This window comes from Petromyzon marinus, chromosome 1 (assembly GCF_048934315.1).
Source record: "Petromyzon marinus isolate PM22_M1 ecotype Great Lakes invasive population chromosome 1, UKy_Petmar_22M1.pri1.0, whole genome shotgun sequence".
Lineage (NCBI taxonomy): Eukaryota > Metazoa > Chordata > Hyperoartia > Petromyzontiformes > Petromyzontidae > Petromyzon > Petromyzon marinus.
Window position 1 is genome coordinate 8272068 of NC_133667.1, and position 27368 is coordinate 8299435.

The window sequence follows — 27368 nt, forward strand, 5'->3', positions numbered from 1 at the left end:
CTGAAACCACAACCATTCGTATACATTGTGTGCAGTGCAGGTCTTGATAGGAGACTGCAAACAACATTTAATCTCAGGTTGTTCACACTCAAGGGGAATATTTGCTTTTATACGGATTAGAATTTGTCGTGGCGTAATTGTGGTGATGAAAGTGGTGCACCGGTTTTCTTATGTTACTTTGGATATGTACGATGCGAAATAAGTTCAACATGCACAATGATTAACTGGGTAGTGCAGTGGTTAGCGAGCTTCACTACAAACCCGGCGACCGGAGTTCGATTCCCACCCATGGCCAACTCCAGTGACGATTATCTGACCCGTCCTGGGCCACCCCTAGGTCGACTCAGCCACAAATGAGTACCTGTGCAATGTGTAAACATTGCCAATAGGGAGACGAAAGTGACCGGGCGTGATGCTGGCAACCCATCCATGCGTACCGTGCCGGCCTTCATAGGTGCTCGCGAACAGCGCTAGCCCCAAACGTGTATGAAGGCTATATGGGGGATGTTTGTCTTGTGTTCCCTGCTACAGGATGGGGGTGGGGTGGGGAGAGGTTTGGGGGCTGCTGGGACTGGCGGCAGTTGGAGTCTATGTCCTGTGGGGTCCTTCAACTCGTACATCACGAAAAAAAGGTACTGCTCACTGATATCACACACACTACACACTAAATGTATGTTGAACTTCTTTCACACCGTACGTAGCCAACCGTGCTAAACGGAGGTGCACCATATATACCACAATCTCACCTACTGACTTCAATCACACGCTACATACACACAATATACTACACAACCTCACCAACTCTCTGAAACGCACTCACTACATACGCACCATGTGAAACACAATCTCACCTGTCTGAAATCACACTGCATACACACCACATACGACACAATCTCACCACTGCTAAAATAAAATATACTGCACACCATATACTGCACAATCTAACTGCGATAATACACACTGCACATGCACTTCATACTACAGTCTCACCTGTATCATACACACTACTTTGACCACACGTCACATAACGCACCACCGTTGCGCACATGTGTACCATCCACAAAGTAACCATGCCACATTTTTCGAGGCCAGAAAAATAATATATCACTCGGCAGACAAAGTTTAGTTTCGTTGCCAAATAAGAGAAGACAAAAGCACATTTTTAATCAGGCAATACAATCAGGGGCGGAGCTACAGGGGGGGCTGGGGGGGGTTCAGCCCTCCCTGAAATTTTGGGAAAGTCGGCAATCGGGATAACCGGATATCCGGCTGCTGCAAAATGCTGCAGGCTGCCACCTTGTGTGCTGCCCTGCAGACTGCCCCCTTGTGTGCTGCCCTGCAGGCTGCCACCTTGTGTGCTGCCCTGCAGGCTGCCACCTTGTGCTGCCCTGCAGGCTGCCACCTTGTGTGCTGCCTTGCAGGCTGCCACCTTGTGTGCTGCCCTGCAGGCTGTCACCTTGTGTGCTGCCCTGCAGGCTGCCACCCTGTGTGCTGCCCTGCAGACTGTCACCTTGTGTGCTGCCCTGCAGACTGCTTGAGCGGCAGCCTTTCGAACTTATCGAACTTATTAGCCACATCAGCGGCTCCGACCTATTAATAAACTCCGCGTTCAAATCCAATAAAAAATGTTGGTACATTTTTGACGCCCATTGGAAAACATAAACACTGGATATCTCAGAATATTGAAGTCAGCCCCCCCAAAGTCAAAGTCAAAATCCTGGCTCCGCCTCTGAATACAATCCATTCTTGTCTTGCACAGTTTTTCTCTGCTATGTTAAACAGGCCCCGTAGTTGCATAAACCACCAAGAAACGTTTGTTTAACAGGCCACACCCTGCTGGTAAAACTCAAAATCAAACCAGATCAGTGCTTGCCTGATTTAAAAAAGAATGCAGCTGTCAAGATTACCATTATAGGGATCAATGAGACCTGTGTTTTATTTGCATGATACCATGTGCACACATAGTGGTGTTGCATTTCTTTATAGCGCTCACTGCGCTATGAACTTGGTGACCCAAGTTTGATTCCCGGCCACATATAAACATCAGTGGTGAGCGATATCTGAATTCGTCCCGGGCTCCCCCTTCACAAATCCACATCGACCAGCATAGTGAGTTACGGTCAAACAACTGTCATGATAACACGGCATAGGGAGACCTTCAGCATACCCAAGGCTTCATTTCTCACTGAATATTATATCGGGTCGCCGATAGACTGAACTTTTGCTGGTTACGTGGTACCGGGTGCCCGAAATAATTCCAGACACACGGACATTAAGGCCAGCATATATCACATTCTGTATTAGGGTTGTTAAGCAATCGTCATTAAACCATAACATTTTTCCAAAATCGAACATCGATTCTGAAAGTCAGGAACAAGTTATCGTTTCCGGTGAGATCTTGTATGTATGTTGAGCTTCTTCGGCACTCCACGTAGCCAACCGTGCTGATCAGAGGTATGGGGGAAAAGACAACAAACTAAATACAAAAAGCCGTATTAAAGAAATTAGTTATCAATCTAGATTTAAAGTGCATAGCTCCAGTGGTTTCCAAAATATCGGAAGGAATAGCGTTCCAGACGGCCGCTACAAGGATGGCCAGAGTTTGCGTGATGGTTTATGATCTTTGTCGAGATCAGCAAGGTATTGTGGTTCGTTTGTGGCAAGGAATGCAGCTGAGCGAGCACCAGACGGACATGGTCGGATCTTGCAGTAAGCGTCACGACACGTGCAAGAGAAAATTGACAACGCTGCAGCTTGCTAATGTTTTTTGCCAGGCGTCAAGGTGTTCGTAGTGAATGCACTCACTGGCACGTGCAAACGTTCAAACCGCACGGCGGTCTGAAGTCACCACATTGTACATTTACCATTATTAATTAGAAGGTAAAGGTGCAAGTCTGTAATTGCTTCCTTGCTCATGCTACTGCTGGTGGAAGGGTCTGCTCCAGCGAGAGTTGTAGAGGATATCTGGTGTACTCTTCTTTGCTGACCAGACCTGGTGAAAGAGGCGGCCTTGCCTACACTTAACTCTCCCACACATGACCTCCAATCGACTAACTGCGGTGTACCCATTTACACTACTTGAGTGGACATAGGTGGGGAGGGGAATTAAAGAAAAGTTGCCCCATTGTTTCAACTGCCATGCCGGGAGATCAATTGAACCGGCGACCTCAGGATCACAATTTCATTGTGAAAACCATTCCACCGTGGCAGCTACATGTCACGCCTATTTATCGACAATTCTGTACGTGAGTCAATGTGTTAACCATTTTACGTGATTACCTCTAATGCAAAAATACAATGTTAACAACCTGCCACGTGTGCAGTCCATCACGCACACTCAATCCAACCCACGTACGCAACAGACACACCAGACTTAAGCGCTCAGCTTATCATACACTATGCTTAAATCGTTTACCATACCATTCACCGCTAACATACCAATGTACAAATTCACCCAGAATGTGCCCCATTTCTTCACATCTCAGAAGCTAAGCAGAGTTGAGCCTGAATCGCGCTTGGATGGCTTTAGGAGGTCAATCAATATAAAGCATACTTGGTTTTACACATAAGCGTGTGTTTGTGGGCAGCGGTAGTGTAGCGGTTAGCGCAGTGCACTACGGACCCGGTTGATCAAGTTCAACTTCCGCTCACGGCCAACACCAGTGACGAATATCTAAACTGGTCCTGGGCTTTACTCTAGGTCGACTCGGCCTCAAATGAGCACCTGGTATGGTGTGAAAACACCGTTACTAGGGAGACAAAGGCATTTGGACGTGGTGCTGGGCACCCACCCCCGTGTGTGCCGCGCCGGGCTTCAAAGGTGCTCGCTCACAGCACTTGCCCCAAAACTCTATTTAAGCTATACGGGGGATCTTTGTTTTTGTGTGTGTGCAGGTCTTGTACCGGGCCTGCGAAACATTGGGAACGCGTGTTACCTGAACGCACTGCTGCAAGCCCTCGCCACGTGCGCGCCTCTGCACGCCTGGTTACAGGGCACCGACTCAAACCCTGGCTCGGAGCCGGAGCACGGCACGAACGAGCGAATGCACAATGAGTGTCACGCTCACAGCAGTGACGCGCGCACGCCGGGCCCGTGTCACAAGCAGGAAGAGGTTACTCACGGCGGTGACACGGACGCGCATAGCATTGACGCGGGTTTCAGTGGGATTAAGGCTGACGCACGCAGTAATAACACAGAAGCATACGGCATTAACACGGACACACCCGGTAGTAACACAGACACACACAGCATTGATACTGACACACAGCAAATGAACACTGACACGCTTGACACTAACACAGAGGCGCACGGCATTAACACAGAGACGCACGGCATTAACACAGAGGCGCACGGCATTAACACAGAGACGCACGGCAATAACATAGTGCCACACGGCATTATCACAGACACACAGCAAATTGACACTGAGACACCCAGCATTAATACAGAGACGCACGGCATTAACGCGAACGCATATAGCACGAATACAGACAGTCACAGCGATAGCACGCAAAAGACAGACGCACAGAGCATTAACACAGACACCGATGACTTGCATACGGACAGGTACAGCAATAATAAGCACAACACAGACACCGGCAGCATGAACAATGACACGCACGACGTGCACACATACAGCACTGACAAGGACACGGGCAGCACTGTCACCCACAACGTTAACGTACACGAGACAAATGGCAATGGCACTAACCCAGACAGCATGAACACAGACGTACGTGACGGGAACACAGACGGCATTGATGCAGGCATACAGAGCATTGAAACACAAAGCAGCGGCAAGAACACAGACAACGACGGTGCACACAGCGCTGACTTGGACGCACGCACGATGAATGTGAACGGTAACAGCAAAGACTCGGACAGACATCGACTCAACACGGACACACGTAACAATAATGCAGACACGGAAACCAACAGCACAGACACGTATTGCGTCGACACACGTAACACGGACACGGGCAAGGGCGGCATTGACACAGAAGCACACGGCAATAATATTGCCACGCGCGTCATTGGCACAGACGCACACAGTGCTGACACGGACGCGCACAACAGTCAAACGGAAAGGTACCACGCTAACGTGCACATGCACAGCAGTGATGAAGGCAGGCACGACACTAGCACAGGGACACACCGCACGAACACGCATGCACACAGCAGTGATACGTATATATGTGACGTGAACACAGACACAGGTAGTGCTGGCGCAGACGCACGTACTAACGTGGACATAGAGGACAAAAACATAGCCACGCGGAGCAGGAACACAGACGCACGCCACACGAGCACAGACATTCACTGCAATGACACAGACAGACGCCACACTAGCACAGGCACGCACGCCATTGACGCGCCAGCCTCGAGCTCCTTTGAGAGCGTTGCGTCTGAAGTCGGCGAGGACCCAGGCCTGGGTTGCGGCCGCTTCATCGTCCGCCGAAGCAGCGACTCGAGCGCTCGTGAGGGCAGGGCCCCGAGCGGTCACCTTCACTCCGCTCTGCTGGGAATGCTGAGAGGTGAGGACCACAGAGCAGCAGCTCGTGATTTTTGTTTTTTTATCGCCGTTTGCCGAGCGCTGGTCAAAAACGGCCAGTGATCGGCGACAAACAGCAGGATAACAACTCGGCGAAAGGAGACGGTGGAAGGGAATTATGTATATCAAAGGTAGAACTCATTAATTTTCTGCTTTATGCTGCCATGCAACGTGTGGGATCTCCATCTCATGGTTTGGTCTGGTCCATGTGAGTAGGAGCTTATTTTTCGAGGGAGTCTATTAGGGTGGTTATTTGGTAGGCAAGGGCATGTAATGATGCATCCGTTTTATAGATTAAAGTCAATTCTACGATTCTTACACTCTCTACAAGTCTTGAGGAGTTCCCGACGACGACTTGGAGACGGCTTGGAGGTTAAGGGCTTTCGCCGTAAGTTTATTAGAGTTATTCCAATACACAAAGGGTGTAACAACTCCTAAGCTAGGTCCTTCCACACGACCCTACTCTGTCTGGTCCCTGCCCGGCTAGCTCCGGTCTCTCTCCCTCGAGTCGGATGGGGGAATTTGCCAACCCCACCGACCGGGAAGAGCAGCACCTCCTACGGCTACCACCGGCTTCCTTCCAGACTCACCACTTGGTCGCTCTTCGCCCTTCTTACTCTACGCGTTCCCACAGTGACCCCGCTTTCGTCATGGGGTCCGCCTGAAGTACTCTACGAGACATGACGTCATCGAGCCGCCCAGCCCGCATGACGTCACGTTCCCATTTTACTTCTCTACACAAGCATCAAAACTTGTGTATGTGAGAATGTATTTTTTAATGCAAATTATATGCTATAAATCTGTATTTTGCGTGCCAATATTGCACTCAATAATATAGGCATCGGTGCACAGTACAGCAGAATGAGAACAGTACAGGGGCACCTCCGATTAGCGCGATTGGCTACGTATGGTGCGAAAGAAGTTCAACATGCATACATAGAGCAACAGGCATGACCTCGTCTTACATTTATTTGAATGGAGCAAAACGTATACATGAGATGAACAAAACTAAAAACAATATGAGATGACAAGAAACAATTGCGTCTTGAATAGGATTGCCACTCAGATTTGTGACAATTCAATTAGTGGCTGGATAAATTCATAAAATGATGCTCATTGTCACCACCTAACTGAGTTAGTCCTTGGCTTGACGTGAAGCCATGCATGTGAATCTGCGCCCTCTACTCCGCGATCCTCTCCCCGACTGTTGTCTTGCTGCAAGTGCTCATGGGAGAAGGGGATGCGGCGGATGCCCCAGTGCATGCTGGGCCAGTGTTGGAGGCTCTGCGATCACATGGTTGGGAGATCCCGGCACATCAGGAGCAGGTGACCATCATCATCATTCACTATTTATATCACGCCTGCCATGCAGTATTTCTGAAGGCACCAGCACAAATTGGTCATTGAAATAATTACTCGCTAAGGAAGTGATTGCAGACCAAATGACCTGGAATGTGCCCGATCTCATTACACCTCGTGAGCTAAGCGGGAGTTGAGCCATTATTGTACTGTACTTCTATGCACCCATAAACTCTCTACCGTCACCAACCCACACTGACCAGTGTGTTATTGTCAAATAATCCTCTGTGTGATCCACACGACATTTGGGAGGTCCTCGTCCAGCATCGGATTGAGTAACGAGTTCTGTTCTTTTTCGACCAAAGGACGCCCACGAGCTGTTCGCTGTTGTGATGACGACGCTGGAGGAAGAGAGGCAGGGAAGGTCATCGCTTGCATTTTTCGGGCTGCAGCTGCAGGTATTGGTGTGCATGTGTGCATAAATCAATAACCAAAAAGACACAATATCCCCCGTATATAAACTTTGGTTGCAGTAGCTCTCTCGCTACATTTCTTCCTGCCTCAGCAGTCCGCCTGCTGTATTGTTTCACCTGAAGACGATTTGCTTGTATTGCGATCGAAGCGTCTTGATCTATTGGTTATTTTTCTACCTACGTGACTTTACCGAAAGAACCAAAGAGTATAAATTCCTGCAGTCACGAAAGCTTCAAATGAAGTGTATTATTACGATATAACAATGTTTTTTTTTAATGTGAGCAACCATTGTGAAGACCAGCCACTTGCTACATTAAGGACCTTACTTATATGTAGCGGTGGCCTCACTTAAAACCCAGGATCTCAGCAATGCAGGCTCAGTGGTTCGACATTGTTTAGCCCCTGTGAGCCACCCTGGCCACCTCCCATTGTAGTGTACGCAATGCGACCCTTTGAAAGAGACGTAATGAATCTCGCTGATGATGGAGTTTGACCAATTGTTTGTTACAGAGGCTGCCAATGCTGGAGTCAGCTGGAGTGGTCAACAGAGTGACTGGTAACTCACCATCATCACCAATTCTATCACCACATCTCCATGACCAACACTGTCACCTTCATTATCAGATCATTAACAGTCCTTAAGATCACTGTGTAATGTCCATTTACATCATCATGAACACCATCTCTCGCATTCCATATCATCATTTCTCCCTTCATTGTTATGGCATCACTGTAAGCACATCAGCGTTAGAAGACTGCCAGTTCACATTCTCAGCCTTTCAGATTTCTTACTCTTTGGTTCTTTCGGTAAAGTCACGTAGGTGACTTAACCGTGACTTTACTGTGACTGTACCGTGACTTTACCGTGACTTTACCGTAAGAACCAAAGAGTATGGATTCCTGCAGTCACGAAAGCTTCAAATCAAGATTTCAGATTTCTTGATTCGTTGAATGACTACACCTTTGTTGGAAGGTAGTAGTTGTGCATCTAGAGACACTGGCCCCTACTATTGGAGGAATGTGGGATTCCCATCAATGGTGCAGCACTGTGAATGTCGATGAGCACTGAGGAAGGCTTATTTGAGCATGGAAACACTTTCAGTTTGTATAAACAAATTGCCATCCATTTATATCACATTACCACTGCCACCATTCCCCATTGCCATCATGAACAAAATCTCCATCATCACAGCTCTGATCCCCTAGTTAAAATGCATATTGGGAAGTGTTCATCTTAGTAAACTGTCCTGATCTAGTGGTGAAATTCCATGTTGCCTTGGCAGGAACCAGGTTATCGGTCCTGATAATCAATCCAAATGAGGCAGTACAAAAAAAAACAAGACACAACGTATAAGTAATGGAATCTAAATGAGACCCTGAGACCATGTATACACAGACAGCAGTCACTGTCAACTTCCCACGAGCAATCTTCACATACGGGGCTGCTTATACAAACCTGAGGGATGACCATAGTGAATAGGCCTACAATCAGGGGTGGAGCCACAGGGAGGGCTGGGGGGGGGGGGCTCGGCCCCTTCTGAAATTTTGGGAAAGTCGGTAATCGGGATAACCGGATATCCGGCTGCTGCAAAATGCTGCAGGCTGCCATTTTGTGTGCTGCCCTGCAGGCTGTCACCTTGTGCGCTGCCCTGCAGGCTGTCACCTTGTGCACTGCCCTGCAGGCTGTCACCTTGTGCGCTGCCCTGCAGGCTGCCACCTTGTGTGCTGCCCTGCAGGCTGCCACCTTGTGCTGCCCTGCAGGCTGTCACCTTGTGTGCTGCCCTGCAGGCTGCCACCTTGTGTGCTGCCCTGCAGGCTGCCACCTTGTGTGCTGCCCTGTAGGCTGCCACCTTGTGTGCTGCCCTGCAGGCTGCCACCTCGTGCTGCCCTGCAGGCTGCCACCCTGTGCTGCCCTGCAGGCTGCCACCTTGTGCTGCCACCTTGTGTGCTGCCCTGCAGGCTGCCACCTCGTGCTGCCCCTGCAGGCTGATTGAGTGGCAGCCTTTCGAACTTATCGAACTTATTAGCCACATCAGCGGCTCCGTCCTATTAATAAACTCCGTGTTCAAATCCAATAAAATTAGTTGTATGCATTTGTGGCGCCCATTGGAAAACATAAACACTGGATATCTCAGAATACTGAAGTCAGCCCCCCCCCCCAAAGTCAAAATCCTGGCTCCGCCCCTGCCTACAATTAATCACTCTCACCTGCAGTGATTGGATGAATTGCCTCAATTCAGTCTCTCACTTGAATGCCATTACGTATTCGTTCGGTGTTGTTTTTTACTGCCTCGTTTGTATTGTGTCTCTGATTATTTTGTCTTATTTAGTCTAACCCATTAGTGTAATCATAACATACCCATGTCAATTGCACATAATGATGATAAATTTGTAATTAATTGAGTCTCAGCGCACGTAATTCAATGCACGTAATGTGAGCTAACAAGCCATTTTTACACGCTTTTATTTAACGCGCTCGTTGTTGTATCCTCAAATCTCGTAACTCAATTTTAACCCACTTCCCAATGTAGTGTTGACTGCAAACTTGGTATACTTATGTCATACTGATGACAATACTATATTCTATCATAAAAAATAAAAAATAAATGTTCATATTTAAACGTTATTTTTTTATATGTTATGTTTCGGCTTGGGTCTAATTGTCCACGGTCAACTGACGTTGGCTGTAATTGCCCACGGCCCCTTACGTTGTGGCGAGCTTCGGGGCCACTTCCTGGGGTCGTGGAGTTCTTCCATTACTACAGTACATTCATGTTTACCATGTGACGATCGATCTACTGCTGAATGGCTGCTATGAATCTCTACGCGATGTGCTTCTTCGTCGAGCTATCGTTTGTGGCCAGGTAGGTTCTGCAAAAAGCGTGTGTAAAAAAAAAAAAAAAAGTGTTTTTTAATTATATATTATTCATTGAAGAATTAGTACATGCCTAGTGGTTGAAATGCTGGCTAGGATTTGAACTGGTCGTGTCATGCTTGAGGGGGGGCCCTGTCGTGCCACTTGTATCCTCGGCTTCAGTTGCTTGATTGCGAGGGGCGTTTGAAGCAGGTGAGTAAGTGGCGCGCTGGCGTTCTAAACACCTGCCTTGTGCCCGGCCATCAGGAGGCCTCCACGTTCCTCTGGCCAAGACCAGGGTGTCCCCTTTCCTCGGCCGATTTGCGATCACCCTGCAGTGCACGCGGTGCAAACACAAGGTGAGCGTGCATTCGCGCACGTACGCGCACAGACGCTCGCACTTTCCCATGCACGCTGTAGTTCCTTACGCACTCTCCAATGCACACCGTAGTGCATACGACCCTATGTGCAAAGCCAATGGTTCTCCGTGTAGCCTACATAGTCTGTGTCAGCGAGTGCTGCTAGCGAGCGCCTATTAAGGCCGGCACGGCGCTCGAGGGAGCGGTGTTTCCAGCGCTACGCCCGACCGCCTTTGTATCCCCAGTGCTGAGCTTCACACTCGCACCAGATACTAATTTTAGGGCGAATCGGGGATGCCCAGAGCTAATTCGGATATCTACAGCCTGGCTTCGCAAAAGCTTGCCTACAAAGACAAAGCTTTTAAGAGATTGTTGGGGGCAAGTGCTATTATTAGCGAGCACCTATGAAGGCCGGCAACGGCATACGAGGGGGGTGGGTGGCCAGCACCATGCCCGGCCGCCTTTGTCTCCCTAGTGGCTATGTTACCACGCCAGGTACTCATTTGAGGCTGAGTCGACCTAGGAAAGGCCCTGGACCGGTTCAGATAATCGTCACCGGTGTTGGCCATGAGCGGAAATTGAACTCGGGTCACCAGGTTCATAGTGTGGTACACTAACCGCCACACCACCACTCCCCACCTCAACGCATTTGCACACAAAGACACGCAGAGACACGCAAACCTGTACACATACAAGCATGGTGTACTCTGCATTGGCAAAAAGTCAATGCATTTCCCTGCTCAAGTGACTGTACACGCTGGTGCATATCTAGATTTCTGGCCACGTGCGAGTAGTTAAACATTCCACATGTGCAATTCGTTAAACGTTCCACATGCTATGGCCCTTTGGAGCCTTCCGAGAGGACAACCGGGTTCGTAGGGCTAACTGCTAAACTACCGCTCCATGCAGTGACAAGCATGTATACACAAATACACACACATTCATGCCTACACACTGATTACACACATATGCACACACAAGTATACACACATATCCAGATACGTGCATGCAAGTATGGGCATATTGAATACAGAAAGATGTAGCTTTATATATGATTAATTTCTTTTACACCGTACGTAGCCAACCATGCTATTCAGAGGTGGTGTAGGCGTATATATCTACAGCCAGGTGCAGGGGTGGAGCCAGGATTTTGACTTTGGGCGGGGGCTGACTTCAATATTCTGAGATATCCAGTTTATAATAACAATCTCTTAAAAGACAAAGCTTTTAAGATATTGTTGGGGGCAAGTGCTATTATTAGTGAGCACCTATGAAGGCCGGCAACGGCATACGAGGGGGTGGGTGGCCAGCACCATGCCCGGCCGCCTTTGTCTCCCTAGTGGCTATGTTACCACACCAGGTACTCATTTGAGGCTGAGTCGACCTAGGAGAGGCCCTGGACCGGTTCAGATAATCGTCACCGGTGTTGGCCATGAGCGGAAATTGAACTCGGGTCGCCGGGTTTTGTAGCGCAACGTGCTGAACGCCACACTGCCACTCCCCTTACAAGTGTAGTGACTGACTTGGAGACGTAAGTTCTTGGAGGCAGCTCTTTAATTAACACCGAGCACACTTTCTACAATACACACCCTACACTGTTACACACTCTCCTCTGTCTCTCGCTTATACGCAACTCTGCACTGGTTGCTAGCCTACACACAGCGCTAGCCGTCTCACACTGACGGCGCTGAACTAAGGCAGCCAACTACCGTCTAGCAGCGCAATATCAAGTGACGACAGCGACGAAGGCGGAGAGACGACCACGATGATAGTGACGATCTTCAGCAGCAACGGCGACGGGGATCCCACTCCAAACGACAGCCCCGAGGCACCTTCCCGGGGCCCCTCTTATACTGTGAGCGTGGCTTGGCTCCGCACTGGCCACGAGTCCCTTCTGTCACCTACATCCCTCTCTGGTCTATCACGTGGCCTGCTGTCGTCAGTCAGGGCTGCTAACACATTCCTGCGGAGGGAGCGTGTAGGAACGTTGGGTTGCTCGGTCAATGGCCAGGGTCAACGGCGGCGTGGTGTATTCCGCAAATATGCCCGACTGTGGGTGGGTGACCAGGAAGAAGTAGAGTTTTGCACATTTGGGAATGATGATGTCCGTGATGTCCTTTGTGATGTTGATGACGATGGTGGTGGTGATGCTGAGAATGCTAGAGAATGATGATGTTGATGACATCGGTCTTGTTTTTTCAGGGTCCCGTGAGGCTTGAGAGCTTTGAAAGCATCTCGCTCCCAATCCCTCCCAACAAGCACGTAAGCGCACGCGCACAGACATTGCACAAACACATTCCTGCGGAGGGAGCTGGTTGGAACGTTGGGTTGCTCGGTCAGTGGCCAGGGTGAACAGCGGCGTGGTGTATTCCGCAAATATGCCCAACTGTGAGGGCGGGCACAAGCCGGCGTGAGTAGGTGAAACGTTGAGTTTTATAAGGGCACCACGGGGTGACCAGCCCCTCCCCACCCAGCCCCACCCTTCCCACCCCCCATCCAGCCCCATCCTCCCCACCCATCCCCTCCCCACCCAGCCCCTCCCCACCCAGCCCCTCCCCACCCTCCCGTCCCCACCCAGCCCCTCCCTCCCCACCCAGCCCCTCCCCACCCTCCCCTCTCCACCCAGCCCCACCCCTCCCATTTTTGGATGCATGACGGACGGACACAATAATCCCCTGTGGGATAGTGTAACCAGAGGTTCCTACCAGTAATATCCTTAGCATAGCCTCACACAGACTGTTGGGGTGAGTGTTGTGAGCGAACACCTATTGAGGCTAACCCGGCAGATCACCATGGCACGTCGACTTTGTCTTCTCAAGGCTAATGTTTGAATAAACGACACTAGGTACCAGTTTTAAGGCTAAGTCAAGTCGACTTTATTGATCACATACCGATGCATACATGAGGTACATGGCAGTGATATTCTTTGTTCCCGTGTCGCTCTCTCGCAGCTTTTGCAAATTAACAACAGCAATGTAAACAGCAGCAACAATATTTTAAAATATATTTTTTAAAAATGTCTAAAAAAACTAAGTAAAATCGCTGTGCAGATGATAAAAGTGACATGTGCATAGCAGAAACAGGGACCATTGTGGGTGAGCTTTAGAAATGAATTTGTTATGCAAAATTTTCTTGTTTGGTTAATGTCTAGTGCAGTTGGTGGTGGGGGGGGGAGAGTGGGTGGGTGTGAATGGGGGTAGGGGGGAGCAAAATCAGGATTGGTGGGGCTTGGGCAGATATTGCACGGGGGTCTTGCTCAGCTCAGCATCCGGAAGGCCTGGGGAGAGAAGCTGTCCCTGAGGCGGTTGGTGGCAGCCACAATGCTGACGTGGCCGGACTTCCTCTTGGATTGTTTCCTGATGAAAAGGCCGTGGCTCGGGTGGCTGGAATCGGCGATTATTTTTTGGGCCTTGGCGATGCACCTCTTGGTGTCGCGGTCTCTCAGGGTGGGCAGCACGCCACCTGTAACCCGCTGGGCAGACCGCATCACTCTCTGAAGCCTCTGCCGGTCCTGTTCGTTGCAGTTACCGTATCAGGTGGTGATGCTGCTAGTCCAAGATGCTCTCAATGGTGCACCTGTAAAAGTTCAAATTTCCACAGCCTTTTGAGGTTCTAAAGGCGCTGCTGGGACTTGTTCACCAGTGTAGCCACGTGCCGGGACCATTTCAGGTCCTCTGAGATGCGAACTCCGAGGAACCTGAAGCTGTTGACCCGCTCCACTGAGGCCCCGTTGATGGTTAGTGGCATGTGCTTACCCCTCTTCCCGAAGTCCAGAATCAGCTCCTTAGTCTTGCCAACATTGAGCTCAAGGTTGTTCCCTTGGCACCACGTCGAGAGTGCCGTCACCTCATCCACGTCAGCCGTGATGTTGCTGTTGGTGATCAGGCCCACCACTGTCGTGTCGTCGGCGAACTTGATGATGGCGTTGGGGCTGTACCTGGCTGTGTACAGTCTATAGTGTAGATGGAGTACAGGAGGCGGCTAAGCACACATCCTTGGGGGGGGGGGGGGGGCACCTATGTTGACGGCCGGGTAAGATGAGATGTTATTGCCCACCTTTAGCGCCTGAGGTCTTCCCGTTAGAAAGTCCAGCACTCAACTGCAGAGGGTGGCGTTCGCACTCAAGGCCTCCATGCTCTTTGGTTCTTTCGGTAAAGTCACGTAGGTGAAAAAATAAATAAATAGAAATAAATAAATCACGATGTTTCGATTGCAACACAAGCAATCATCATCAGGTGTGACAACCACAGCAAGGAAATGTTTACTGAAGTGGGAGAGAGACCAGGGTTAGGGCAGTTAAATAAGTCAGAGAGGGGGAGGGTAGGGGGGTGGTGAAAGGAGTGCGCACACTGCAGGTACAGCAGAGACGCTGAGAGTAAAAGGGCAACATGATTGCTGCCAAGATAGATGATGACATCTAAAGCAGAATAGCCGCACTGCTAAATGCTAAGGATGCAATTAATTCGGTAAAATATACTAATACCCAGTAAATAAGATGGAACAACTATGAACAGTTACATTTTACTTGGTTAATAACATCTTTCCAATGATTGCTCAATTTATATCCGTCCTCTCGGTTGAAGTTATGTCTATGTTTATATATCTGGATGGTTCTATTTATTTTCACCTACGTGACTTTACCCAATAGAACCAAAGAGTATGGATCCTAGCAGTCACGAAAGCTTTAAATCTAGAATATCTGGATGGCTTCATGAACAAATCTTTGATGGTAGCCAGATGGCTTGCAGAGCACCTTGGTCTCGGAGAAAACAATATCATGGGAGAGACCACAGCGTTATAGCAATGATCAGCAATGGCTGAGGAATTGGTTTTGCCGTGTTTCAGATCTGACTTATGCTCGCGGATCCGGTCAGAGACATGACGTTTCGTTTTCCCAATGTAACAATCACCACAGATGCAACTTGGTTTGCGGACTCCAGGGTATTGCAAGTCAGGAATGACATCCTTCACAGATGGGATTAGATCATGGATTTTGCAGTCACGGAAACTTCAAATCTAGAATCAATCCAGTTTGGAGATGATGATGGAGGGCGCAGTGGTCTTGAATGCTGAGCTGTAATCGATAAACAGAATTCCCACATAGTCCTCCTTCACCTCCAGGTGGGATAGTGCCTTATGCAATGTAATAGCAAAAGCGTCATCCGTGGACCTGTTAGTGCGATACGCAAATGCATGGGAGTCAAGTGTATTTGGTAGGATGGAGCAGATGTGCTTCTTGATTGCACCTCTCAAACCACTTCATGATGATGGGGGCGAGCGCTACGGGCCTGTTTGTTATTAAGGCACGTAATTTTGGCCTTTTTTGGGGGACCGGAATGATATATATAGTAGATGCCTTGTGGCATGTTGGAACGGCAGCCTGGGTGAAGGAAATGTTGAAGATGTTCCTTAACACAGGGGCCACCTGGGGTGCGCATGCCCTGAGGACACGGTATCCCGTCTGGGCCGGCTGCCTTGTGTGTGTGTGTGTCAACCTGCCGAAGGATCCTTTGTCACCTCGCCTCTCTTGAGCCTAAGGGACGCCTGCAGGAGAGCTGTGGCCGATGCGATGGGGGAGGGGGGGGGATAGACGAAGGTGGGAGATGTAAGGGAAGGCAGGGGATGCTGTGGAGCTGGGGCTGCAGGGATAGCTGTGTTTGCCTCGAACCGCCCGTCGACGGTGTTGAGCTGGCCCGGGGAGGGAGGCGTTGTTGATTGCCTCGCAGCTTATTGTCCCTTTGTAGTTTGCGATGGACTGTACCGTAATCTGCGCCACAGGCTCCTAGAGTTGGAGTCACGGTGCAGGGCCTCCAACTTGTCCCTGTATTGTCTCTTGCCCGCCTTGATGGCTTTTTCAGACCGCGAATTTGCTCCCTCCGATTTCTGTGGGGTCTCTGGATTTGCATGCTTTGCGTCGGTCCTTCAGTGCCGCTTTCACCGCCGCGTTGTTAACCCGGGGGTTGTCATTTGGGTAAGAATGGCACAGCAACGTCCATGCAGAACTTGATATGACCTCGCACTGTCGAAGCAAATTCCTCCACTCTGTCGTTGGCCGCATCCCTTAACGTATCCCAGTCTGTATTCTCTAGGCCATCCGTGAGTCTGCTTCTTCTGACCAGCATTGGACTACTCTTGTATTGGGAGAACTGTGTCTTGAAGAGAGGGCGGTACTTTAGCAGCAGCAGCAGCAGCAGCAGCAAGATGATATTGTGTTCGGTCTTCCCGAGCGGTGGACGGGGGAACGCCTTGTAGGCTTCTTTCAGCATTGAATAACGGTGACCCAAGATGGGCATGTCCCCTGGAGTTGCATTTCACATGTTGGTAAAAGTTTGGGAGTACACTCCCAAGGTTCGCTCTGTTAAAGTCCCCAATTACAATCACAGCCGGCGTCCAGGATGTTTGGTTTCTAGTGCCGAGGTTGTTTTGAGCAGTGCGTCCGTAGCCGGCGTGGTGTTGGTGCTCGGAGGGACGTGCATAGCGACTAAAACAATCGCGCGAAATTCTCTCGGGAGGTAATGATTGGATCGCAAACTCTACATCTGGTGAACACAAAGACGCCTTGATGGAGACATTGCTCACGTCTACACCAAGATGAGTTAATCATCAAGCACACTCCATCACCTTTTGTTTTCCCCACTGACCAAAGTCCGATCGTGGCGAACAAGTGAGAAGCCTATATATATATTCTTGGTTCTTTCGGTAAAGTCACGCTGAAGGGAAACAATTAAATAGAATAATAGTCATCATCAGGTGTGATGATGACTGTTTGTGTTACAGTCGAAACGTCGTGAGAATTTTATTGTTATATATATTTTTTTATTATTTAATTGTTTCCCTTCTACGTGGTGACTTTACCGAAAGAACCAAGAATATGAATCACTGCAGTCACGAAAGCTTTCAATCGAAACTTAAGTGAGTAGCCTGTTAGCAAACCGATGGTTGCGTCCGGGATGTTTCCATTCAGCCAGCTCTCCGTGAAACACGGAACACTGCAGTCTCGTGTCTCCCGTTAGAATTCGATCCCGGCCCGCAAAAGCATCAAACTTGTTAACCAGGGACTGTGCGTAGCACAAGAACATGCTCGGCATTGCTGTATGTTGAGGGACGTTTTCTATTCCTCATCTGAACTCCGGCTCTTCCACGTCTCGTCTTAAGTTGTTGTCTGGTAAACAAAGGGTCGTCTCCGGGCAGCCTGCATTGGGTGAGCAAGCTCTTCTTTCCGATGTCCAATAATGTTTGTCTGTCATAGGTAATTATCGCAGGTTTGGTTCACATTCTGGTGAAAAATTTATATTTTAAAAAATAAACGACAATAAATTACATTAAACGCTAAAATCTAACTGCGGTGAGAGAGCAAGGCTCGGGAGGCATGCTTACTGCGTTGAGGCCCAGGATCGGTTCAGATATCACTTGCCGCTGAGAGGAATTGATCCCAGGTTGCCAGGTTCATAACACAGTGCTCTAACCACTAAGCCACCGCTCCCCTCACGCACGCACGCGCTCACACATGCATCCAAACGCAGAAAAGTACAGCTTCCACTCCATTCGGGCCAATAAATGAGTCCTTGTACACGTCGGAGGAAAATGGAGCGTCGAGGAAAAAAAAATCTCAAACGTGCGAGGCGGCAACACTGTCCCATGTAGAGGGGACACGTGATTTGTGTCCATGCTTTTTGCTCTGTACTGCCTTCTGCTCGCAAGCCCAGGGTGTGGCACCTCGATACCTACGGGAAGGGAGTTTCGCAACATTTGAATCATTTTGGGGTCCCGCAAAAATCAGGTCAATGATTATTATTGTTGTGCAGTCCGCCCACTCGTGATCCCGCAAAGGACACCGGACGGACCCCCCCCCCCCAGGCAGGGAATTTAACGTTTTGATTTAAAGCTTTCGTGACTGCAGTGATTCATATTCTTGGTTCTTTCGGTAAAGTCACGTTGAAGGGAAACAATAAAATAATAAAATCTAGAAATAAAATAATAATAAATATATAAACACAATTGTTCTATATATTTTATTATTTTATTGTTTCCCTTCAACGTGACTTTACCGAAAGAACCAAGAATATGAATTTAACGTGTTTATGTAATTTTTCAACTTTTTTACGAAACTTAGTGCCCCGAGTAGCTCTCGACGAGGCGAATCGATTGACACTAGTTGTGTTGTCGATAAGGCAAGACTCGTGTCGCTACGCGGTTTTTCCCACCCCGGGGCAGCGATGGGACCCCGGGGTCCCGCCAAATTATTCATTTGTGCGATCCACTAACCCCTAGCCTCCACAGTGGCAGATTACAGATGTGCGCAACTACCACCTGGCCAGGGGCAGGCTGCCACCTTGTGTACTGCCCTGCAGGCTGCCACCTCGTGCTGCCCTGCAGGCTGCCACCTTGTGCTGCCCTGCAGGCTGCCACCTTGTGCTGCCCTGCAGGCTGCCATCTCGTGTGCTGCCCTGCAGACTGCCACCTTGTGTGCTGCCCTGCAGGCTGCTTGAGCGGCAGCCTCTCGAACTTATCGAACTTATTAGCCACATCAGCGGCTCCGACCTATTAATAAACTCCGCGTTCAAATCCAATAAAATTTGTTTTATGCATTTGTGGCGATCATTGGAAAACAAACTGGATACATCATTAGACCTCCTTTGCCAGTACCAAAATGTAATAATAGGGTTTTTCCCCTTTTTTCTGGCAACAAAGCTGAAACTTTTTTTTACGAGCATTCATGTCTGCAATAACCACAATACCTGCAGTCAAAATGCAAACAAAAAACATATGTTTATGTTCAAAATCCTGGCTCCACCCCTGCACCTGGCTGTAGATATATACGCCTACACCACCTCTGAATAGCATGGTTGGCTACGTACGGTGTAAAAGAAATTAATCATATATAAAGCTACATCTTTCTGTATTCAATATGCCCATACTTGCATGCACGTATCTGGATATGTGTGTATACTTGTGTGTGCATATGTGTGTAATCAGTGTGTAGGCATGAATGTGTGTGTATTTGTGTATACATGCTTGTCACTGCATGGAGCGGTAGTTTAGCAGTTCGCCCTACGAACCCGGTTGTCCTCTCGGGAGGCTCCAAAGGGCCATAGCATGTGGAACGTTTAACGACTTGCACATGTGGAATGTTTAACTACTCGCACGTGGCCAGAAATCTAGATATGCACCAGCGTGTACAGTCACTTGAGCAGGGAAATGCATTGACTTTTTGCCAATGCAGAGTACAACATGCTTGTATGTGTACAGGTTTGCGTGTCTCTGTGTGTCTTTGTGTGCAAATGCGTTGAGGTGAGGAGTGGTGGTGTGGCGGTTAGTGTACCACACTATGAACCTGGTGACCCGAGTTCAATTTCCGCTCATGGCCAACACCAGTGATGATTATCTGAACCGGTCCTGGGCCTCCCCTCGGTCGATTCAGCCTCAAACGAGTACCTGGTGCGGTGTGAAAACCTCACCACGAGGGAGACAAAGGCAGCCGGGCGTGCTGCTGGCCACCCAATCCCTCGTGTGCCGTGTTGGCCTTCATAGGCGCTTGTTAACAGCACTTGCCCCAATATTCTGTTAAGGTTATAAAGGGGACCTTTGCCTTTTTTTGTGTGAAAATGCACACACATTGGTTGGTCCAACCCATGGCACCTGGGTCTGTTCCCTGACCTGTCACGTGGCCTCAATTTCCACCTAGCCTGGCACAAATCGCTATGGCAATGCTACTGCCACTTAGTGTAAAATGGCAGTTGTGTGTAAATGCATGCTTCTGTATTTGTGAAATGGACATAAATAAATACACGCGTTCTCACACGTGTAAGTGCTCGACAAGTTGAATCAAAAACCTGTGCAGGGTATACGGGGGGGATCTTCGTCTTTGTGCATTTATACAGTAAGGTCTCAGAGTACGCGGGCTCAGAGTACGCGGATCTGCTCATACGCGACCGACCCCGATTCATAATTACACGCACGGGGTGGGAAGCGAGTGAAATCACCCACGCCATAACGTGAACATGTCTTTGACGGCGTGTAACTGTATCGCCCGTGCAAGAAACGAGTCCACCCAGCTCGAACCTTTCGTGTTTATCATATACAGATGGTTTGTGATGAGTGAATCATTTACTGTGCAGGCCCCCTCGGTCCCTCTGGAACTGTGCTTGGAGAGCTTCTTCCGCTCGGAGCTCCTCACGGGAGTGAAATGTGATGCGTGTAGTCAGGTACGCACGCGAACGCATTCACGCGTGCATGCACAACGACACAACGCGCCCTTCCCACCCCCCCCCCCCCGATGATGACCCTTTCGAAATTAACCTCAAAGTATTTTTTTCCTTCTCAATAATGGCACTTGAAACTCCTATCAGACAGCCTGGGACACACCATGATGGAGCTTTTTTTAGGTTAGAGCATGTAAATAAATAATGTGTCGTTAAACCCGCCACCACCCGACATGGCCAATTTTAGTAAGGTTTGCCACGTAAACAAAAGGTGCCAATTAGTTACTACTGCAGCACACCGGTGCATTGGGGAGTAGACCCCCAAACATTTACAATTCGTGTATGACGTTTCGCTGGTAATTGCAACCAGCTCCATCAGCTGGTGTATTGGTTGTGAAAGGCCCACGTGTTAAACTGGGACACGCCAGTTTATGTAACGAGATTATAGAGATTATAGCCGTTTTTATTAATTTATTTTGTATTATTTGTATTCATTTGTATTCATTATTTGCGTCTCCCTTTTTAACGACTAAAGCACCCTTCCGTGCCTTTGTGAATCCCATCGCCGTGGACAAGGCCAGGTGACCATTGTCTCTCTTCTCAGACACATCCTGCAGGTGCCTCAATCCAGGCCGACTTCCTAAAAAGGACTCTCCTGGCAAAGGTGAGTGTTTTTAGCGTTGGGCATGTGCACACCCAACTCCAACTTTGTTCTTTTGCTCGCCTAATCGCCTGTTGTCCAAGCCTATGTTTGCCAAGTTTACAAAATGAGTTCCAGTTTGGATTACTCCTCATTCATTCGCTCTCTCATTTCAGAAGTTAGGCTGGGCAATTTATATGAATGGCAGGTGGCGGCTGGTTGTTTCTTTGGAATCTGATCATTTTCGCATGACACTGAGCCAGTGACCCTTTTTATCCGATTGTTTTTGGATGTTTCTCTCCTATCATATTACAATTGCATGAGCAGTCATGTCTTGAGACGAAGGCTATTACATTCTAAACTCGCATTGAACGGTGCACGATCTTCTGTCCATGACTGACCCTGGAAGCCAGGAGAGGACATCACCTAGCGAAGAATGTCTTTGGTTGACATTCTTCGCACGTCAACCAAAGATAAATATTCAACACTCCACGCTGAAATATTCCAAATTAAGTGGAAAACAGCATTTTCTTACATGAGTGTTTTTTTGGTCAGCTGTTGAAAGACGATTAATTACAAGCAACTGCACAGATTTCGGCGGTGCAAGCTTAGTGCTCGCATTGGCCCCCTTAAGCCACTGGGCCCACTTTAAAGCTCCTTTTTAAGGACCTGGGTTCGAATCCTGAAGCTGGGTGTGACTCTCAAGGGACTGATACTGATTCCCACGTTTATAAGCATAATAACGTCTGTGCCTTTGAGGTGACTGTATCAAGGCACTGGCAAGCACTTATGGTGCCCCAGGTTTCAATACACAGAGTCCCCCTTGTGGTTAAAGCAGGTTTTCAAGCGAAAATTAATTTACAAAACTGTGAACTTATATATAGCATCCAAATGCGGCTGCATCTCAAAAGTACACACCAAATATATTATCGTGCGCATGGAACATTCTATGGGATCACGTTACAAAGCATCAATAAAAATATCTGTATGTATGTTGAACTTTTTTCGCACTGTGCGTAGCTAACCGTGCCATAAAATATAGTGGTATTACTTAAGGATAATTCAGGAGAATAAATCAACCAAATGTCTCTTCTTCATGAAAGTAATTGGATGAAATTCCTTTGAACCTATCAAGTGTGGGTGTGTTGCATTACTTCTAAAACGATTATTAGCAATTAAATATTTTTTAATCAGAGATTAAAATACTAATATTTTACATCCCTATGTAAAATAACTTCTGGATGAAGGTATTCCCACACCATTTCTTTGACCATATTTTGCTCCCCGTGGTCGCGTGGATTTTTCTCCGGGTCCTTTGCTTTTTCCCTTCACATTTACAAACGTGCGGTTTGAATTTTTGGCAGCAATACATTTCCACGCGATAAGCCACTTCATTGAGCTCTCATTTATGACCAGGCCCCTATAAAGCTCAGTGGGGCTTACCTGGTAATATACAAAAATAGTAAAAATGTCCAGTGTGCTTGCTTTTACCTATTGCCTGTCACACCACAACCCGATGTCGTATGTTCAATGACATTCACTTCTTGCTCTCCGTCGCGTGCACACACCAGCTGCCGCAGTGCGTGTGCATTCACCTGCACCGGCTGGCGTTCTCCCGCGACGCCCACGCCTACAAGGAGCATGGCCACGTCTCGTTCCGATCCTCGCTCGACCTGGCTCGATACACGTTGCGCAGCGGTGAGCAAGCGCTGCTCCCCGAGCACGTCGCTCGTCCACCGCTATGCGCCCTCAAGCGCGGATAAGAAAGAGGAAGTCGGCCCAGCAGCGGAAGCCGCTGCTTGCACAGAATTCTCTGGCACGTGCCGTGGCGGGTGCTGCAAGAGGCAGCCCGCGTCAGTACAGTGCTCGCCGAGCTGCATCGGCTTCCGGTTGCCGGACGAATAAATGATGAGGTCGCGCTCGTGGCACACAAAGTGCTTGGCACAAATGAACCGCAGCACCTTGCTGATCTCGTCAAGGAGCGTACACCGTCACGCGAACTCCGTTCATCCTTGCAGCGGCCTTTGGCTAGCCCATTGACCAAAGACGGTTACTGCGTCCGTGCACTTTCAGGTGCGCTTCTGCGGCCGTCTGGAACACTCTTCCGATAATAGGAAGCCATGCTCTTTGGTTTTTTCGGTGAAGTCACGTAGGTTAAAAACATTTAATAAATTAAAGTGAAAACAAAATAAATTAAATCACGACGTTTCGGAAGCAACACATCCAACCGTCATCAGGTGTTGACTGCTCCAGCAAAATTGCTGAAGCGTATGCGGTAATTTCGCTGGAGCAGACTTTACCGAAAAAAACCAAAGAGTGTGGATCCTTACGGTCACGAAAACTTCAAATCTAGAATAGGAAGCCACTCGAGCAATGTACTTTTGAAACCTAGATTGACGACTCATTTATTTAGGACTGCTTTTTGTGTTTTCGTTTGTTGTATTTCCCGGCACCTCCGATTGGTATGGTTGGCTATGTACGGTGCTCTCAAACAATGATCGGAAAATAGGTATGTGTTATAATAATATGTATTGATTATAAAACAATTAACACGGTGCCTCGTGCACATGTGTGTACCTGTGTGTGTGTGCACGCTCCCTATAGAGCTGTCGAAAGGACGGGTCGGCCATTGTGGCAGCTGGTTCACCCTCACTGCCGTTGTGGTGCATTATGGGAACTCGACGAGTGGGCACTTTGTGACGTACCGCAGCATACCGAGTGGAGGACGGGGTGAGGGCACTCGCTTGTGATAGCAACATCACGCACATACAAACACAAATTTGCGCCATACAGCTTTGGCTGGACTTTTGGGGTAAGTGCTGTTAGCGAGCGCCTGTTGAGCCTGGCATAGCATACGAAGAGGTGCAGCGGTTACCACCACAGCGGTTACCACCACACTTGGCCTGTTTCCCCAGTGCTGATGTTTACACAATTGCACCAGGTATTCATTTAAGGCTCCTCCAAGCTAGTGGAGGCCCGGGACCGGTTCAGCTGTGGCCGGGTATTGAAGCCGAGTTCATAACGACGCAGTGCGTACATCACTGTGCCACCACTCTCCAGACACACACTCGTGCCATAAAAATGCATTCATACATGTATTGCACCTTATAGAAGAGCCATATAAAATACACCCGCACCATGCAATACACATAGGGTTGAGCGATATACACACAATCATTTTTACTGGATTATTGTACTTAGCACGATATAATAATGTGAGTACTATTGGCATCGTGGCCTCTGCCTACAACGCTGGGCATTAGATGTAACTTATGGAACCTATAAAAATCAACAGCAATATAAAATCGCCATCGACATTTGATTTGGGGGAGCGATGGCACGCTGGTTTGTGCGCTGCACCATGAACCCGGCGACCTGAGTTTGGCTTCCCGGCTACAGCTATCATCAGTGGCGAGTGACACCTGAACTGGTCCTGGGCAACCCCCCCCCACCCCCTTGAACGTACCAACGCACCCTGACTAGCGAGCGTGGCGATGTACGGTTAAACCATCCTCACAACCGACACGGCGTTGGCAGGCCTTCATCCGGCAGTGGATTGACAAAAGGGCTTTATATCATTAACTATTATCAGTGTTGTTTTTCATTATTGCTTTACTGTATTCATTATCGCTGGGCCAGTATTCTATCGCGTAGCGATGAATGACGCTAAAATTGCCTCCCTGCTCAATGAGGAAATTCCACTTGCCTCTTGCGTAGATCAGTGTAGCTCATTGGGACAAGCACTATTGACGCCTCACCAAGTGGGACTTTATTACGACCTCAGCAGAGTGATACGCGGAGTTGAACCCTCGACTGGGATGATTGTAACTTTTAACATTTGTGGTTTGAGTTTGTGGAGCTATAGCCACAGCGCTAACTGTGACCCTTCGTCAGTATGATTATTAAATATATTACGTGCAGACGACCTGCAGTCTATAGTAATAGGTTTTACCCTTTTAACTGGCACAAAAACTGACACCTTTATTCAAGGCATCATGCTTGCAATAACCACAACACAAGCAGTCAAAATGCAAACAAAAGAGACAACTCTGATAATGATATGCACTGTCCTTGAATTTGATTGGTCCACACCCGAGACGGCTTTTCTTATAGCCTAGTCTCCACTGGTGTTGGACCAGAAGACGCCAAAAGGCGTACAACTCAAAAACAGCGCACTATCAGAGTATTGAGGGCTCGGGGTGAGCATTTACATTATGAGACCTCCTTTGCCAGTAACAAGATATAGTAATAGGTTTTACCCTTTTAACTGGCACAAAAACTGACACCTTTATTCAAGGCATCATGTTTGCAATAACCACAACACAAGCAGTCAAAATGCAAACAAGGCATCATGCAAACATGATTGCCTTGAATAAAGGTGTCAGTTTTTGTGCCAGTTAAAAGGGTAAAACCTATTACTATATCTTGTTACTGGCAAAGGAGGTCTCATAATGTAAAAGACCTGCAGTGTGTTGGCTTCAGGGTCGTGCTCCATCGGAGGCGAATTGCTTGGTCCAGTGATGAGTTAGGATCTGTGTGTAAATTTCGACAGGCACGGCGCTATGATTGATGGCAAGCAACTTCTGGACTGTTCTTTTTTTCCCCCAGTGATGCATATTTGTACATTTTGAGATTTTATTAAAGTTACCAGCATTGAAACTATAATTATGAGAAAAAAAATCCAACTTTCTAGCCCTTATAAAATCTTATTACGATGTGCATTTATTAGTCAGTCATAACCATCTGTGTATGTTTCTGTATTTTGTGTGTGTGCGTACGTGTCAGCAGTCCGCGGTCGCTGGGTTTGCTGCTCCGATGATGAGGTTCGCTCTGTGAGTCTCTCTGAGGTTCTCAACTCCCGGGCCTACCTACTTTTCTATACACGCACGTGATGTCATCACCACCACCAACACCATCATCATCGTCGTCGCCATCGGCACTTTCACGACCGCCAGCTGCATTAACTTCACTACCGTCACTGTCACCATGATCATCACTATCACCACATTTGCCATTATTATTGCTATCGCCACCACTGTCATTATCACCTCCATCATTACCAGTATCGTCCACACCACCACAATCATGACCCCCGACATCATCACTTGCACCACCATTGCCATCATTACCACCACCTCGTAACGCCATCATAACTGCAACCACAATCATCACAATCATCATCGCCATCAGCTCTGCCATCACTACCATCATCACCACAACCATTGTAGTATCCATCTCACCCGTAGCCATTGTGCTTGAAATCCAGTCTGTACATTTTTTTAATTCTATTTGAAATAATAAAACTTGATGTATATGTATCGTCATACTGTGGTTTTACGATTCATTGTTTCTTTTGGGTTAGGTCGTGTGGGAATGTACATTTTCCCCCTATTATCCTTCGAACCGTTAATAGCCAATAAAAGCAAGTTGTCACGTTGGCAAATATGCCAATTTGGGTTATCAGCAGACAGGAACTTGGAAAGACAAGCAACATTATATTCTTGGTTCTTTGGGTAAAGTCACGTAGAAGGGAAACAATAAAATAATAAAAATATGAAACGGTAAAATTCTCACGACGTTTCGACTGCAACACAAGCAATCATCAGGTGTGAAAACCACAGCAAGATAATTGTATTGTTTTATATTTGTATTATGCTATTGTTTTCTTCTACGTGACTTTACCGAAAGAACCAAGAATAGGAATCCCTGCAGTCACGAAAGCTTTAAATCAAAACAAGCAACATTGTTACAATTTTGTACGACGTTTTGCTGGAGATTACATCCAGCACCATCAGGTGTTAATAAAAGCTCAACTGTCACTTAGTTCTGTCGTTATAATCCAATATCTTCGCGATATATTAATTAGTTTATTCACCCACTCACTATTGTATTCACAAAACTAATAATTTCTACCGGCTAACAAATGTGCACACCACCGCAAAATACCCAAGAGCTGTTCTTACACAACAGATTGGATTTTGAACATAT

The 27368-nt window shown here is 48.0% G+C and overlaps 1 protein-coding gene across 2 annotated transcripts; it reads left to right on the forward strand.

Annotated features, from left to right (window-relative positions):
- Nucleotides 1–531: 531 nt before the first annotated feature.
- Nucleotides 532–26704, forward strand: USP30 (ubiquitin specific peptidase 30). 2 transcript variants are annotated; one of them, XM_032955465.2, is made up of 12 exons: nucleotides 532–632; nucleotides 3895–5535; nucleotides 6775–6878; nucleotides 7217–7309; nucleotides 7836–7881; nucleotides 10447–10538; nucleotides 12741–12800; nucleotides 20657–20743; nucleotides 21345–21404; nucleotides 22952–23078; nucleotides 23985–24110; nucleotides 26166–26704. In XM_032955465.2, the coding sequence occupies exons 1-12, from the start codon at nucleotides 533–535 to the stop codon at nucleotides 26270–26272; spliced, it is 2643 nt and encodes an 880-aa protein (XP_032811356.2). In that variant the 5' UTR covers nucleotide 532; the 3' UTR covers nucleotides 26273–26704. The 2 variants fall into 2 exon arrangements, with proteins under 2 accessions (XP_032811356.2, XP_075915764.1); XM_076059649.1 differs by having other exon boundaries at nucleotides 26169–26704.
- Nucleotides 26705–27368: the final 664 nt, after the last annotated feature.

Excerpts from the sequence above, each read along its gene's own strand:
- USP30 (XM_032955465.2), top strand. The coding sequence starts at position 533 with ATGGGGGTGGGGTGGGGAGAGGTTTGGGGGCTGCTGGGACTGGCGGCA. Across the intron at positions 633-3,894 it reads TCGTACATCACGAAAAAAAG|GTCTTGTACCGGGCCTGCGA; the intron begins GTACTGCTCACT and ends GTGTGTGTGCAG. Across the intron at positions 23,079-23,984 it reads TCGATACACGTTGCGCAGCG|AGCTGTCGAAAGGACGGGTC; the intron begins GTGAGCAAGCGC and ends CGCTCCCTATAG.